This window comes from Panicum hallii, chromosome 2, assembly GCF_002211085.1.
Source record: "Panicum hallii strain FIL2 chromosome 2, PHallii_v3.1, whole genome shotgun sequence".
Lineage (NCBI taxonomy): Eukaryota > Viridiplantae > Streptophyta > Magnoliopsida > Poales > Poaceae > Panicum > Panicum hallii.
Window position 1 is genome coordinate 53,429,295 of NC_038043.1, and position 17,098 is coordinate 53,446,392.

Genomic DNA, 17,098 nt, shown 5'->3' on the forward strand with positions numbered 1-17,098 from the left:
CCCCTGGCCTCCTCCTCCTCCTCCCACCGAGTCCCGAATCCAGAGGGGAAGCGATCGAGCCCGGGACGGGGGAACTGACGACCAGCGAGGCAGCCACCCGGCCGCCCCCCTCAATTTCCACGACGCTTCGCTTCCTTTCCGCAGCCCGCCGCCCCCTCCTCGTCGCGTCTCCCTCGCCCCCCCCACCCCCCCCCCCCCCCCCAAACCCGCTCACCCTCTCCCCCCAAATTCCAATCCGCCCCCAAACCCCACCTCACTCAAAACCCCCGCCGCCGCTCCCCTCCCGCGCGTCCCCATGGCCGCGGCCGCGTCCTCGGAGGAGGCCGTCAAGGTGAGTGACGGGGCCCCTTCGTTACTGTCGGATTTCGGATGCGCCTGCGCGCGGGGCTGATTCGTTATTGGTTTTCGCGGTGTGTGTGTGTTCGTGTCGGTGCGGCGATGCAGGCGGCGAAAGTGCTGATGGTCGGGGCGGGAGGAATCGGCTGCGAGCTGCTCAAGACGCTCGCGCTCTCCGGATTCAGTGACATACACATCGTGAGTACCTGCTGCTCGCTTCCTCGCTGTTCCTGCTCGACTTCGCGGGTCTAGGGTTGTTGTCTTGCTTGGCTCGACCCGGGGTTTCGCGTTAGTTCTGTAGATGGCGGCACAGCGGTTGGCTGGTGGGATACCCGGCTGGTGGTGGGATCTGTAATAGGGATAGCGTTGACCCAGAGCTGAGAAGTGGCCATATACTGTTTAATCCACAAGCTGGCAATCTGCTGCATCACTGGATTACATACTGTAGTGCTGGGGACTGTGCTCTTACTTGCAGCTGTGCTTGCTGGGGGCCTGTATTGCCTTTTAGGGCACTCCTTGTTAGAATTATGCTAAGGGTCTAGCTCTTAACAAGCTGATCCTTTCCTGTCCTTGTGCTTACGTTTTTTAAGTTTGTTAAGGGAAGTTTCAATTGTTACATTAGTTCTGTTTGGTCAATGTATTTTATAAGCAGTTTATGAATGTACACATTCTAGTCCTTGTACAGGCAACTAAACTGCATGAATCAATGTGTTTAAAATGATCAACTGCCCATGAGTATTATTTTTGTGCAGCTGTATAGGACTCTTGTTCTCATTCTTTTCTTGGTTGAACAAAATTTGTGGTACCACTTATAAAAAAGCTATTTCGCAGCCAACAAAACTGTTATATTACTGCATTTGGCACTTGGCATAGAACAGGGTGGGAAAGTGATTCCAAATTTCTCCCCCCCCCCTAAAAAATGGCATCTAATATTTTTTTGTCCCATTATAGTATAGACCTTTCACATGAAACATAAACTTTGCCTTAATTAATTTTGGCATAACACAGGGAGATAAAATGAGTACTCATTCATTCTCCTGCATCTGTTCATTTTCCTCGTTTCTCTGCCATCTATCATTTGGCTCCTATTATGGATTTATCACTCTCTTAACTCTGACAGATTGGTAAGTATGCCTTTGTGAAGGTCATGTTCCCTTATTGCTGATGGAACTAATAAATCTGACTCTTTCCTCTCAGACGGTGCACCCAAATAATTTTATCTTCCTCTCTGCAGATTGACCTGGACACAATTGAAGTTAGCAATCTGAATAGACAATTTTTGTTTCGGCAGAGTCATGTTGGGCAGTCAAAAGCCAAAGTAAGTTGCTTATATGATTAGTGTAATAGTGCAATTTCTAGTTCTGTTGTCTTCACCTGGTACTTGTTCTTTTTCCTCATGCTGTTTTATTCCATTGGTCTTGCCAGGTTGCTAGAGATGCTGTTTTGAAATTTAGGCCAAATATAAATATAACTCCATACCACGCAAATGTGAAGGATTCTAAATTCAATGTTGAATTCTTCAAGCAATTTAATGTGGTTCTGAATGGTCTTGATAACTTGGATGCTAGACGCCATGTTAATCGCCTTTGCCTTGCTGCTGAAGTTCCTTTGGTTGAAAGTGGTACTACTGGTTTTTTGGGGCAGGTGAGGAGGCCAAATACTACAGTTCACTTGTGCTAGGACTTACAACTTTATTTCATATTATTTTAGTATGTATGTAGTTTTAATTCGTACAAATGGCACCTTTTGTATATATCAAGTATTCAAGTATCTCGTTACATCTGCTACTACCACCTATTGTTATGGGTTCTGATTATGTGTTCTTTTCTTTGTGCACAGCAGTTTAGAATTGTTACCATATAGCATGTTTTGTCCTTAGAGAAACTCTGGATAGCATCTCTTTTGTCAGTGACACTGCAATACTGTTTATTGCATGTGTTCACCTTTCTGCCTTAGTATACAAGTGTGAAGTTGTCGTTTGGTTTAAATAAAATAAAATAGAAGGAAAACATGATGGATATAACATAAAAGAGATGGACGTACCATTTAGTCATTGCATCTTAGTATACATATAATTCGTTTCCTGCTGTATTCTAAGTTTACTAAAGATACTTTTTTTATATTACATAAGCATGCTTAACTATGCCAAAGATATGTCACTAATGTTGACTAATTCAATACACCCTGCTTATTATTTTTCATTTATTGCAGGTTACTGTTCACGTCAAGGGTAAAACAGAATGCTATGAATGTCAGCCAAAGCCTGTCCCGAAATCATATCCTGTCTGCACAATTACAAGCACACCATCAAAGGTTACTTACTTTTCTGGCTCTGTTTTCTTATTTGTTTCTTTTGTTGGATTGTCCACTATGTTGCATATCCTCTCTTTTATGTTCTTGTATTCATGCAAGACAATTTTCTAACATGTAATTTTTGTTAGTCAACATCTTGTGGAATGCAGTTTTCAGTGACATTGATAAATATAGGAAGGAGTATTTATTGCATAGTTTGCAGATGTTAAAAATGCTCATTTCCCCATATTTATAGCTATTTAAGCAACTTCAATGGAAGCTGGAAAGAGAATTCAATTCAATGGTTCTATTGGATTTAGTTGGACATGACTTGTCATGTTGCATGTCTTGGAATTGAAAAAAAAAAGATCTGTATGCATGAAAAGGTGCATTACTCTTACAGGCGTCACATATTTTTTTTGGCATATCTAATGTAATTAAAATTTTAAATGCCAGCCTGTTAGCCTGGTGACTTAACCTTTGTGCATTTACAGTTTGTGTATTGTACAATAAAATCTGATTGCTTCCAAATTTTAGCATTAATGACTGATTTCATCTCCTTGCAGTTTGTGCACTGCATTGTTTGGGCGAAAGACCTGCTTTTTGCAAAGCTTTTTGGTGACAGAAACCAGGATAATGATCTTAATGTGCGCTCAAATGATGATAGCAGTTCAAAAACCGATGTTTTTGAAAGGAATGTAGATGAAGATCTCCCGCAATATGCCCAGAGGATTTATGATCATGTATTTGGCTACAACATCGAAACTGCCTTAGCTAATGAGGAAACTTGGAAAAATCGGAAAAAGCCATCCCCAATATACATCAGAGATGCATTACCAGAAGACGCTGTTCAGCGAAATGGTTCCTCTCGGGACCACAAAAATGAGGAGCATGAACCATCTGCTATGGTGTCCCTAGGCCTTAGAAATCCACAAGAGATATGGAGTCTTGCTGACAATTCAAGAGTGTTCTTGGAGGCTTTGAAATTATTTTTTGAGAAAAGAGAGAAGGTCTGTATACATCCTGGTTCTATGACATCTTAGTGTTTTTCTTTATAATAAACTAATTCAGTTTTTTCTAATTTTTTGTCTTCCAGGAAATAGGGAACCTTATTTTCGACAAGGATGACCAATTGGCTGTTGAGTTTGTTACTGCTGCAGCTAATATCAGAGCTTCCTCTTTTGGAATACCACCACATAGCCTTTTTGAAGCTAAAGGTGTTGCTGGAAACATAGTCCATGCTGTGGCAACTACCAATGCCATAATAGCTGGTCTAATTGTCATTGAAGCAATTAAAGTGCTAAAGGGTGATTATCAGAACTATAGGTAAACTGCATTCGTAATCTGTCATGTTGTTTTCCGCGCCAATAATTTCTACCTTAAATATAGCTGTTCATTCCAAAGTGCTTGTAATCTTTTTATGCTAGCTTCAGAAGAGTCTTATGTTGTGAAATTTCTAGACAATTTGAACTTGTTTTCTTTCTCATTATAATGTTACTTGTTTCATTTAGTTGCTTAATTGTTTTGGGGCTTGGGTAAAATAAAAGTATTGTAACTTGACGTTTCATATGTTTACAGAATGACATATTGTCTTGAACATCCATCAAGGAAGATGCTTTTGATGCCTGTAGAACCTTTTGAACCTAATAAATCATGCTATGTCTGCTCTGAGGTATTTACACCTTTCTAGTTTTGTTATTATCACATTTATCTGTTTCTTCGTCACTGACATGAACAAAAACTGAATGCAACAGACCCCACTTGTTCTGGAGGTTAATACTAAGACAACAAAGCTCCGGGAAGTCATTGACAAAGTTATCAAAAGCAAACTTGGAATGAACCTCCCTTTAGTAATGGTTGGTGCCACACTTGTTTTTGAGGATGGTGAAGGTTTGGAGCCGGATGAGGCTGCAAATTATGCTTTAAACCTCGAAAAGGTCAGTTCAAGCCAAGTGATTGATATGCCCTGTGGCATATATTACTAAAGTTCTCTTCTTTTTCTTTTTTCTTTAGAAGTTTGCAACCCTTAGTTATGTTCTTAAGTTATTGTTCTTTTTATTTGTAGCCTTTAGTTGTGTTTATGATCATTGTAATTAATACATTATTGCAGGTCTTGGCGGAACTTCCAGCTCCAGTTGTAAATGATACAAAGATTACGGTCGAGGATTTCCAGCAGGAGCTTAAATGCAGCATCAACATCAAACACAGGTTCATATCTTTTTTTTTTTGCCCTTTCTATTGGCCATGCATCCTATGATTTCCATGGTTCCATTTTTTAAGACCTTGTTTGCTTCTCTGTGTATCTTGCACTCTTTTAAAGAAACTTGAGCTACATCTCTTATTATGTAACTTCTAAAGAAACCTTCTATGCTAGATATGTAACTGAGAGATATCTACTTGACGGCAAAATTGCTTTATATCCTTTATATGCAAAATTGGAACCGTATGTTGTAAACTGTACATTTGCACGTGCACTTATATTCATTTATTTAATGGCCATTGCAGGGATGAGTTTGATGAGGAGAAAGAGCCTGATGGAATGGTTCTTGCTGGGTGGTCTGGTCCAGTGGATAAGCAAGTTACCAGTAATGGTGATAAAAGATCGGTTCCATCTTCATCCAGTGCAGATGACGTTGATAGTACTGCCGAGGATATATCAGTGAAACCTGGAATGAAGCGCAAGCTGAATGAAATACTAGAGTCGCAGGAAAATTTTGATGCCCTCCAAAATCAGTCTGATGTTGGTTCCAGTAGCGCGCAAGTCGTTGAAGATGATGATGATGACATTGTTATGCTTGATGAGGACCCGAAGCAAGGCAAGAAAAAGAGATTGCAATAGCAACTTCAGAGTTCAGAGATAACAGCTTTTGACTCGTGACGTCATGGCTAACACATTATTTGATCATGACATCTTTTGTAACTTATCTATGCGGTGATGTGCTAGGCTGATGGTGTTGAGATATTGGTAACAATGCCCGGGATGCTTTTTTGGCCTTAGATACTGTCCTGTAGGATTGTAATTTGTAGTGTTTAGGCACATGAGCAACTAATGCTCTTCTGACAGCCTGCTGCAAGATAGCAGTTTATCTCATGAGCCTGAAGTTCCTTCGTTGGTGATGATTTTTATTCAGTTAGGGATGACCTGGTAAACCACTAAGGTTTCATTCTGAAACTGAAGTATATTCCTAGGTTCTGGAAGTCCGTTCTAATCCTGTAATCTTGTTAGCACCAGTGAGGCAGTGGCCTGAGAGAATAAACTATGAAGTGGTTCAGAAGCCATCTCTCTCTTTTTTCTTTTCAGCATCTTAGATCATGCTTTTTTTGAATTAAGCATCATTAATGAAATACGCTCATTCCTAGGATATCGCCTAGTCTACCTGAGTAGACCACAACCAATTCATTGGGAGCAGAAGTCAACCTGAGTAGACCACAAGTCCACAACCAATTTTGAGAAAATTCCATGTATGCCATTGAAAATTTAATTCATCTTTTTTATACCATCCAAATTTAGATCATCCCTTCAGTGCCAGTGAAAATTTAACTCCATCTCCTGCTATTGCCGTTATTTTTTAACAGACTCATAACGTGGTATCGTTAAAATTGGTACGTCTGCTTCCGTTATGACCATTTTACCCCGGGGGCGAGCGCCCCGCGCGGCGGCTCCTCAGGCGAGCGCGCCGTGGCCCCCTGTCGGGAGCCCGTCGCACGGGCATCTCGCGCCCCGTCGGTGAGGGCGTCGCAGCCGGCGCGCGAGTGCCTCGCACCCCGTCTGGCTCGCGCGGGCGGCCCTTCGTGCGAGCGCGTCGCGCTGCCTCCTCAAGGCCCTCTGCTTGGATGCCGCCATTCCCATCAACGGCGAGGACTTGTTCTGCTCCCTCAGTTTCTTCCTTCTCTACCAAATCAATCCACCTAATCAAGCGCCCCCTCTAGTTCTTGTTTGATTGGAATTTCTAGACGGATGGTTAATTTCATGGGTTAATTTCGTGGATTTGCAGCTTGCGCTGTTGGTGGCAGAGACCAGAGACACCGCGCCAGCACCGGTCACCGGTGGCGGTGACTGTCTTGAAGCTAACGCCTTAGGCGTCGCGGCCGGCGCCAACGCCCTCGTGCGAGCCGGCAACTGCGAGGCGGCGAGCACCAGCAGCACCCGCAGTACCCCCATTTAGCAATCGTAGGCGATGCTCAGCCTTCGGCCCTTCTTTCTCAGCCGAAGACAAGGAGAGCACGTCTTTACTAGAACCGGAAGCTCACGGGGACGTCGCCCCTGAACTGTTGGAGGCCGGTTAAAAAAAATCATGGATTTGCATCAACGATTTTGGAAAGGGAAAAGACATCGCTTGATTTCTTTCCAAGACGGTTGGACCGTTGGAGTTCTGGTTTTATGCTGTGGCCGGTAGAGCTCAGTCCACAGGAGCATGGCGATGCTAATTGAGTAAATTGCACTCCACGTTCATATTCCGGAGTTTCATCTAAATCTCTGAACTCTCGAATCGTTCATCTAGATGCTTAATATTCCATCCGAGATTCCAAATACGCCACATAAACAACCAAATCCGTATGCCACGTGGTGCAACGGTGGTAAACATTCGCAAAATCCGTTATAATCTTATCCTCTTCTCTCATTTGCTTCTAGCTCTCTCTCTCTCTCCCTCTCCAATCTCTCTCTCTCTCCCTTGTCTTTCCGCCATGGGTGCCCCTCTCCGCCGCTGCCTCCTGCTGCCCCTCGTGCTCCTCTCAGCCGCCGCCTCCTGCTGCCCCTCGCGCTCCTACGGGCCGGCGCGGCGGGGGAGGCGGGCGCGGAGGACGACCGCGAGCGCGCGCGGCGAGGAGGAAGAGGAGGTCTGCACCCACGCCGGCGGCCAACCAGATTTCCGCCCACGGCAACACACCTCGCCAGCCCCTCTCCACCCCAACCTGCAGCACCTACAGCACCTCCACACCGTCCTGAGCACGCTGCACCTCCAAGCCGGGCCCCTGGATGGCCGGAGCAGGGAGCTCCGCGGCGGCGCCCATGGCAGCAGCCCGAACTCGCGGTGGCGCTAGCGTCCCGGCTGCTCCGGGCCTGGAACAGGCCGGCAAGCGGCAGCTAGACCTCCCACGCGTGCTATTGCTTTCCCCTGAACAACCAGAACTGCACAAAGGCACGGGAAAAACGTTGCTCACCGTCACGCCACTTCCTGCTCAGTACAACTGCGCACAAGGAGGAAGGGGGAAAGGGTGCTGCGGTGATGGTTTCAGCTCGGGAACGGCTCAAACGGATCCTTGGGTGCCCAAAGAAGCGGGTGGTACAAGGAATTGGACGAAGGTGCCTCACTGGCTTTGAATTGCTCCGGTGAAGTGAGGCTCGGCCATGAGAGGGGAAAACAGCGAGAGGCCGCTAGCGAGAGCCCTTGCCGGAAGCTCCTCCCGCGGTGGATGGGGGACGATGCCTAGTCGGCGGCGGACTTGGTGAGGAGACACTCCTACGCGGCGCGACCGTCACGTGGGCCGGCGCGGCGTGGGTGGCGGACGGGGGATGGTGCCTGGTCATCGGCGGACTTGGCAAGGAGAGGCTCCTGCGTGGCGCAACCTTCATGCGGGCCGGCGCGGCGGGGGAGGCGGGTGCGGAGGACGAGCGCGAGCGCGCGCGGCGAGGAGGAAGAAGAGGGTGAGGGCGAGCGACGGTGCTACAAGCAGAGCCAGCAGAGACCGACGCGCCATGGCTACTGTCGGTGCTTTTGGAAGGGTGCTTGGTTAGTGGGGGTGGGGTTTGCTGGAAATCCACCTTCCAGCAAGGGGTTTGCCTAGATTGGGATGGGACGAACGTACTCACACTTTTGAGATTATTCGCGCTGGGGCTCCGACTGGATTCCGGTCGCTGCTACGAGCTTTAAGCTTTAAGTAGATATCCTAAGGGGATAAGATGACGCTGGATACAACACCCATGAGCTAATTGCAGTGTATCGCTATCTATGACTAGTTAGTTTTAGTCTAGATACTGCCTATACAAGGGTTAATGCCCCAACAATTCTCCTCCACCCACTCTGTTGTAGGACGTCGAAGTTGACATATCCAAACCGGTCATGCCACCGCCAGGCATCGTCGCCACAGCGTGCGGTGAGGCAAACCGGCCTTGCGACCTCAAATTGCAGCACGTACAGCCTGTTCCCGCTGTGGGGAACCCTTGCCAACAGCCGTCTCTCACGATCATGGATCCGCAAGACACCATCTTCAATATGAATCTTGGACCCGATCTCATCAAGTTGCCCAATTGAGATGATGGAGTTGCGCAGCTTCGGGATGTAGTAGACCCCATCCAGGATCTTGTGTTCCCCGTTTCTCCCAGAGAAGATGATGGTGCCACAACTATGGATGGCCACGACCGACCCATCACCGAACTTGACCGGCCACGCATGGCCCGATCGAGGTGGGAGAAGACATCGCTCCGCCCCATCATGTGGTTGGTGGCCCCTGTATTCAGGTACCACCCTTCCATCAACTCATCTTCCCCGCCCTTTCCGAGGTAGGTTTGAGCCAGAGGCTCCTCGATACAGGTCGCCGTTGTAGCCGTTGTCGCAGGCAGGGGAACAGGCTCGCGGCCGACCCCGTGGTCGCCCGAGTACTCATTAGCCGCCTTCTTGACCATCTCGACTACTTCTTTAACTTCCTGCACAGAAAACAACTCGGTTTGCGACTCCTCCGAGTGGTTTTTGACATTGACTTGTGCCATGAAAAGGCACGGCTCTTCTTCCATCTGGGCCAGGTGCGCTTGCTCCTTCTTGGGATGCTTACACTCAAGGGCCCAATGGCCAGCACGGCCACAGTTGTGGCAGGTGTCGTCGCGCGGTGGCTTCCTCACCTCACCGCCGTCGATTGCTTTCTTCTTTGGAGCTTGCGGGCGCTGCCGCTGGCTCCTGCTGCCTCCGATTCTGGACGAGCCCTCTCCTGACTCGCGATCTCGCCGACGCGGCGCATCAGCATACAACAGCTTGCTCGAGTCGCGATTCGAGTCGGCGAGGTCCATGCGGTCCTCCTACGCCTTCAGACGCCCAGTCACCTCCTCTAGTGAGAGGGAGGAGATGTTCGGCAACGTCTCGATGGATGTCACCAGGTGGTCGAACAGATATGGCACCAACCGAAGGAGCTTCTCCACTACTCGCTGCTCCTCCATCTTCTCACCTAGTTCCTCCAGGTTGATGATGAGGTTGGGCAGGCACAGAGCGAAGTCATCCACCTTCTCACCACTGCGACACGTCATGGTTTCAAACTCCGTCCGCAGCTGTTGGGCCCTACCCTTCTAGACTTTGTCGCTGCCGACGCATATCTTCTTGATGGTGTCCCATGCTTTTGCAGCCGAGAGGATAAGGACCTCTCTGGCCATGCAATCTTTCTGAAAGTCGCAGTCGCCATACTCGATGATGTCACCTTCATGACCAGGCTCCAGTGGGTGTAGTTGGATCTCGTCAGCATCGGGTACTTTGCGCCACTCGACTCATTCACTACCCTCAGCTGGCCACTCCCCATCCGGGTAGCGCCGCCCATGCGGGGAAGGGTAGGGACGCCTCCGGTGGTGACGCGAGGTTACAGAGCCATTCGACGATGACCCCCCCTCCCCCCTTATCTTTCTCACCGATCAGCTTCTTCTCCTTCTTCACCTGCCGCTTCGAGTTTTCTGACCGCTAGTCCTTGGGCGTCACGTCCTCCTTCCCATGGAGACCTTCTTCGTCCTCGATCGGCTTCTTGCTCTCTCTCGAGCCATGGCTAGATCTAACGGGCTTCCCGGATAGAGACATTGATCCAACGGACATTTAACCTAGGCTTTGGTACCAATTGTTGGAAATCCACCTCCCACCGAGTGGTTTCTCAGGCACAACCGAGTAATCTCTATAGGTATGCCCGGCCGAACTGCCCGATGACTGGATTATGGAAGAACCACCTTTTGTGCCATTTGACCTGCGGGCAATGTCAGTCTTTTTCTTTGATAGAAAGCTGCTCAGCTAAAAGGCTGCCCGGTGACCGCCCTGCGGAAGTATCTACTTGTAACGGAATTTTAGGTGTCAAAGTGCGGAGGGAAGGCGAAGTAGGTTTTAAAGCAAAGGGGATAAGCTGGATAAAAACAAACAAGAACTTGAGGAAAAAAAAGATAGAGCGAGAGTTGAACTCTAGGAGGTCGAATCTCCCCTTTTGCCTAGACTGGAAGGGGATGAACACACTCACACTTTTGAGGTTGTTTGCACTAGGGCTCCGACTGGATCCCGGTTGCTGCCGTGAGCTTTGATTTAAGTAGATGTCCTAAGGGATGAGGTATAATGAAGTGGCGCTGGGTATAGGACCAGGCGCAAGTTACAAGAAAAAGAAGCTTGCTCCACGGGCTGCATGCAAGCAGTAATTGCAGTGTGCCGCTACCTACGACTAGTTTGTTTTAGCCTAGATACTGTCTACACAAGGGTTAACGCCCAACAGGGTTGGTCGGGGCACCCCTCAGCCGCGACGGTGACCTCGCACTTGACCGGTGACGGCGGGGCAGCAGCGGGAGCGAGAAGAGCAGCTGGGAGAGGGAGCACGGGTAAGTGAAGTGAGTGAGAGATCGGTGAGGGAGAGAGAGAGCAGCAAATCGGAGAAGACTGAGTATGTAGAGGTATTTTTGCATATGTTTGCCACCGTGGCATCACGCGGCATGGCATGTCGACTTTGGTTGATTGCATGACGTGTTTAGAATCTCGGATGGAACATTTAACACACAGTTTAGAAATCTAGATGGATGATTTGAGAGCTTAGGGATCTAGCTGAAACTGCGAGACAAGTTTAAAGACATGGGTGCAATTTACTCTCACTGGAAGTCAGAAATCAAATGATGCGTCATCTTGCAGAGAAGAAAGCACAAATTTAGTTTCCGTCTCACATTCTGTCATTCAACGCAACTCTACAAGTTCTGGACCCAAGAACAAGCTACAAATCTGCTATAGCCAATAGAAAACAAGAATCACAAGTAAAATCAGAACTATCAAATCGTGTCAACAGTTCAACATCTTTCAAAATTGGCATCTGTTCATCAACAATTCGATATTTAACTTTGGGTGACCAGGGACCACGATCCATCCGCATGAGAGAGTCTAAAACTCTTGACGCCCGATTCCAACTGGTTGAAACTTGAAAAGCATCTCACGCAGACGAACAGGAAATGAAGAAATCCCATCAATGCAGAAAAATCCGAACCAACTTCCGGCCGCCGCCGGACTTCTGGAGCCCGGCCAAGAGCGACGCGCCCCGCAGGTGGCAGACGAGCGCGCAGAACGCGACCCCGAGCAGGAACGCCGCGAGCCGCCGGAGCCCGCCACGCCGCGTCCTCCGCCCCCTCCCCAACACCGCGGCCCAGACGCCTAGCGCCTGGCCCAGGCCGGACGCGTTCCAGGCCTCCGCGAGCGTCGCGAGCCTGTCGCCGCCGAGCGCCAGGGAGAGCGCGACCACCGCGAGGTCCTCGGCCGGCGTCTTCTTCCTCCTACCCAACCTGAACCACCCACCGCCGCCGCCGGGGAGCACGACAGTGAGAGGGCGCGGGCGGGGAATAAGGCGGCGGAGGGAGGTGGAAACGAGGCGGCGCACGGGCTTCGGTGGGAATGCGATTGGCTTGGGCTTCGCGCGGCGGCGGCGGCGGCCGCCGTTGGCGGCGCCACGGCTGCAGCTGATGGAGGTGGAGACGGGGTCGGCGAGGGAGATGCGCGGGGACCCGAGGAGCTGGGGTTGGAGCATCGTGCGAGCGCGCCGCGATGGATTGGTGGAGCGAGGCCAAGGCTGCAACCGTCTGGTGTTTTCCTGGTGGCCACTGGCCAATGCGAACGGTCCAATCGGGGAGAGGGGGTGAGACAGGAAGAGGATGCTTTCAAATTCGCATCCGTACGAACGCGTCAATTTTATAGGGAACAATTCAATTCCTTCAAAATTCGTGGAATTTTTCTGATTTCGAATCGGGGCTACAAAGAACCTACATGATTCACCAGCCAATCAAATTGACGATTGCTGCTTGGGTGGAATTTGGACGGCTAGAACATTCAGTAAGCACTTTCCATGGAGTGGCGATCCTGGTCCAGAACACCACCGTGCTCGTAGATGCGCCAGGAAAGCATGGGTGAACTTTCAAAAGAAAAGGAAAAGCTTAAAAAGGGTAGCGAGAGCACAGTTCTGCAACCTTAATTAAAGTGCAAATCATCAAAATTTGGCATGAAAATTCATTGATGAGCAATGTTCCGAATATCAGTATAAGAGATTCATTCTTCAATTTCTCTATAATCCATCAAATACAATTACAAAAAACATGTAATGTTTTTATGTTTTGGGGGCACAAGAAATTTGAATGATGAACTTCAACACAACAAAGAAATATGACTAGTGAATCATCACTGGGGTGTGAAACAGCTTCACATATGGTGGGGAGACTCAGCTTTCTATGCTTCAACTTTCAAGCTGCGGCGCGAAAAGAACAACTGAATGAAAGAAAAACGTCATGTTTGTTAAACTAATGGTGTAAGGGAGCATGATGCTCGTTGCCCTTTGTGCAATGCACATCTCTTCCTCCCTTCGACTGGCTTATTAATACAAGGTGAACCGTCTGGTGTACGGGCACCACATGTACACGGCCATCCTGAGCTTCTGGAAAACGAAGCACCAACCTCTATACCACTGTCTTTCTCACATATTTTTCTTCCTGCAATTGGCACCATTTTGCAGGACCCATTATTTGCCACTGCTCCACAGATAGGTGTTGCACGATCTCTTATTCTTGTCTGAGATCCTGACCCTCTAGCTGCGTGCGTGCTTGTTGATTTCTTCTGTGCCTTGAGCAGGTCAAACCACATTCTCCCAGAAGGCTGCGGCTCCTGGGACTCAGGTTCAGCATGGGAAGCCTTCTCTTCACAGATACAAGCATCCTGGGAGGCGTCATGTGTTCCATCTTCTGTAGGAGCTTCTCTAGTTTTCACCTCTTCTACTTTGATGCTATTGCTTTGTCTTAGAGATTCCTCCACAGTTATAGAGATATTTTTGGGCAATATTTCACTTTCTTGTGTTCGATCTGAGTTGTCCAAATCTTCAGTTAGGTGAGGTATGGATTCAATAACCTCTTGTGTTCTATCCGAGTTGTCCAAAGCTTCAATTAGGCGAGGTATTGGAATCTCAGCTTGGCAAGGATAGCTAGTAGATGAGCTTTTAGGGCTGCCTTTGACTCTTCTACCTTTGTGTAAGCTGCATCTCTTTCTTCCTTCAACTGGGTGCTCCAGACAAGAAGAACCATCTTCTAGCACCACTCCACAAAAAGAGTTAGAATCTTGTATTGGTACAGTTCTCCGTTTTGCGACATCAATCTTTTTTACTTTGTACCCTTCGGACCTCCTTCTACATGCTTGTCTATTACCACAGGGAATACCAGATATTTTCTTCGAGGGAATATCAATTGCCTCGCCTCCACTGTCGTCAGAGTTCACTAGATGAGGCCTGAAACCAATAAATGTACGAACTCTTGGGAGCATACTTTTCATAATGCCAGGCAAGGTGTTAACTGACCCACTTCCCTTTATCTTTATACCCGCTTTTACTCCAAATATATCTTGTTTCATGTGGCGTACTCTGCTAAGTAGAGATGATCTATGGCTGGCTGCTCCCTGTTCTAACTTGAGCAGTATTTCTTCACGACGACAAGCACCATTCTGAAGCTTGTTCCATGCGTAATCAAATACCCTCAGCAACTGTGCCTCAGTCTTCTCAGCTTCTTGTTTATTATCCATCTATTTGATTCCAATAGTAGAAAAGAAAGATAAGAATGGAAAATGCTAAATACATTCAGAGAATACGAAATTGCAATGTTAACAGCTACAGATGAAAAGGGCAACTGAAAATCCATAACTGATCATTTCTGTTTTTTTAAGCGAATAAAGAAATATTGAGGGATTTCCCTACATCCATTAGAGTTGGAAGAGGAATCATCTTGATCCTAAATCTAAATCTTACACCATTTTAGTTATCAGACGCCATGATACAAATATTACATCCAAGTATAGTTCCATGAACAAGTGAATTGGAAATTAGGTAGTCGCTTATGTGGAACTGCATAGTGATATTGTCAACTGTAGTTAAATGCAATTCTGAATGTAATACCAGAGGAAGCAGTGAAGGTAAGACTACAAACCTTTAGGAGGAAGTGTTGTTATTACTGTATATAAAAACAAGCTAAGATTATCAGCAACAAACCCAACCAACAATTCAAGGGTAGAACTAGAATGATTATTAAAAACTGAAGCCAAGTGTACATTCAGTAAGAAACAATGTACAATGAATATAATGAGCAAACACATTCTTTATCACTTCGAAACATGTGACTGTTGCAAAGTTTATCAGAAGAATTTGAGGAAATTATAAACCACATTTAATTATAGATACAATGTTATTTTATCAGCAGAACATCTAATGCTAACTATGGATCAGAGGCTACTCAACTATTGTGGACATTTAAATCATAGACATCCTTGCAGTTCATAAAACTTCAGACCAGATTCGCGTTCAGAATTCAGAACGATTGGCATGTTAATGTACATTCGTGCAATACTAACAGTTCAGCCATCCAAAATCGAAGAAAGGGAAAGGATCACCAAGAACACTCACCAGTGCACACCGAAACACTATGGAATAGCCTCTGAAGAACACTTCTCTGAACAATCCAAGCCCCGGAGCGACCACATTCAGCTCATCTTTACCAGCAGAGCCTAGCGAATTCCCAGTGTCCAGATGTGACCCCGAGCGGCCATACTGCTGCAGCCTCGCCCTGACGCTGTCGGCCTGCCCGAGGTACACCACGACGACGCCTCGCGAATCACGCCTCCGGGCCCTGACGCCCTCGTCGGACGCGCCGGCGACGCCCAGCTCGTAGAGACCGGGGAAGTTGTCCGGGAGGTTGCGGATGCGGTACCTCTGGACCCCATCCTTGCCGGCGGAGTGGTCCTCCCAGTCCGACGGCCCGACCAGAACCTGGAAATGTGAGAGGTGAGAGCTTGAGTCGCAGATCGGATACGAATCTATAACCCAAGATTTTCCGGTTGGGCACCGAAATTCGATGCGAGATGGCAAATAGGCAGGTGCCGTGAGCCGATCCTGCGGAGCGCATCGTCCGCTCGGCCGGCTAGCGCCGGAGACAGGAGCAGATAGCGAGGGGAAGAGGAGAGTGAGCGCGCACCTTCCATGGGGAGAAGAGGGGATCGTGCTTGGTGCGGTGGCAGTCCTCCCGCTTCAGCCTGGCGGTTACGGGGGCGGGGGACGCAGGCATCGCTCGGCCGGGTTCCGCTGGGCCTGCTCCCACGGTGGGCGGGATGCGGTCGTGGTCCCCTCAGCGCCGCCGCTGCCGCACCACCCGCATCGCCGCCGGGAGCGGGCTCGTGTCGTGTTTTGAAAATCCTGGGCTCCTTGGTTGGACTGGGCGGGCCGTGCGCGCACGGGCGTGGGTCGGACCTGAGCCCGGGCTTTGCCGGGTTCCGCGTTTCCGGCTCGAGGCGCGCTCGCGGTTTTGGTGGGACCACCAGATTTATCTGGCGAACAGCTGGGCGGCGCGTGAGCCGTTGGATGGACGATCCACTGTCCAGATTAAACGCGGAGGTCTCAATTTCGCAATCTCAAGCAGTACTATCTCTCCTTTTTTTTAACTCGTGGTGTGCTTCCATTGATATCAAGATTCGTGCCTTTTGATAACTTCATTAGACTTTTGACCCTAGGCTCAGGCTTAGGGGTAGGTCTGACGAGAAATAGGGGAAATTGACCCTAGCTTAGGCTTGGAGAAATTGTAAATTTGATATCTAGCCTTTTGTAATGGAGAGTTTAAGGCCATTTTTGTTTCCTTGCTAGATTATATAATTTAGCTTATAATTGTAGGATTATATAATTTAGCCTATAATCTGAAATGAGCATCTCCTCCATAGCTTATAGGATTATCATATTCCAGGACATGGATTATATAATCCTAGATTATAATCTAAGATGTTTGTTGACCATTGAGGATTATTTAAGCTAATTTATATAATCTATGGGTAAACAAACCGAGCCTAAATAGTGGTTTGGATTTGTCATTCGGCCGAATTGGTTTACGTATTTCGGTATTTGGCATTTGTCGCTGAATCTGAATGTATATTCTCATGCCAGCAGTACGTGTTCTTTTAGTTTCCGTGGTAGAACAATCGTGCCATGAGCCCATAACCGTGGTAATTTTATTTCGAAGCACATGGTCTAGCTAGCAAACCATTCCATCCAAGTCTGGCAAGCCAGGCCATTGCTTGCAATTTCAGAACACAATGTACGTAGCTGCGACGGGAAAATGCAGCCTAATCCTAGCGTACAATTGCAACACGTACGACCATCTCTCATAGAATTGTTATGTACGATCGCCGATGAAAATGTACAGATACGAGACGCCGCGTGTCACATGATCATCTCGTCGGCTAGGCAGCAACAGCACACC

General features: G+C 48.0%; 3 protein-coding genes across 3 annotated transcripts; 1 reads left to right on the plus strand and 2 right to left on the minus strand.

The window, feature by feature from the left end:
- The first annotated feature begins 180 nt into the window (after positions 1-180).
- Positions 181-5,907, plus strand: LOC112881861 (SUMO-activating enzyme subunit 2). Its single transcript, XM_025946760.1, has 11 exons — positions 181-331; positions 445-534; positions 1,571-1,654; positions 1,762-1,980; positions 2,548-2,649; positions 3,195-3,638; positions 3,725-3,954; positions 4,207-4,300; positions 4,383-4,565; positions 4,739-4,836; positions 5,134-5,907. The coding sequence occupies exons 1-11, from the start codon at positions 296-298 to the stop codon at positions 5,465-5,467; spliced, it is 1,914 nt and encodes a 637-aa protein (XP_025802545.1). The 5' UTR covers positions 181-295; the 3' UTR covers positions 5,468-5,907.
- Positions 5,908-11,485: 5,578 nt separating this feature from the next.
- Positions 11,486-12,439, minus strand: LOC112879822. The gene has a single exon (XM_025944236.1). It carries the CDS (start codon positions 12,355-12,357, stop codon positions 11,803-11,805), a length of 555 nt encoding a protein of 184 aa, XP_025800021.1. The 5' UTR covers positions 12,358-12,439; the 3' UTR covers positions 11,486-11,802.
- Positions 12,440-12,858: 419 nt separating this feature from the next.
- On the minus strand, positions 12,859-15,953 carry LOC112881949 (protein EFFECTOR OF TRANSCRIPTION 2-like). Its single transcript, XM_025946884.1, has 3 exons — positions 15,827-15,953; positions 15,259-15,621; positions 12,859-14,384 (listed from the first exon to the last, which is right to left on the minus strand). Exons 1-3 carry the CDS (start codon positions 15,914-15,916, stop codon positions 13,116-13,118), a joined length of 1,722 nt encoding a protein of 573 aa, XP_025802669.1. The 5' UTR covers positions 15,917-15,953; the 3' UTR covers positions 12,859-13,115.
- Positions 15,954-17,098: the final 1,145 nt, after the last annotated feature.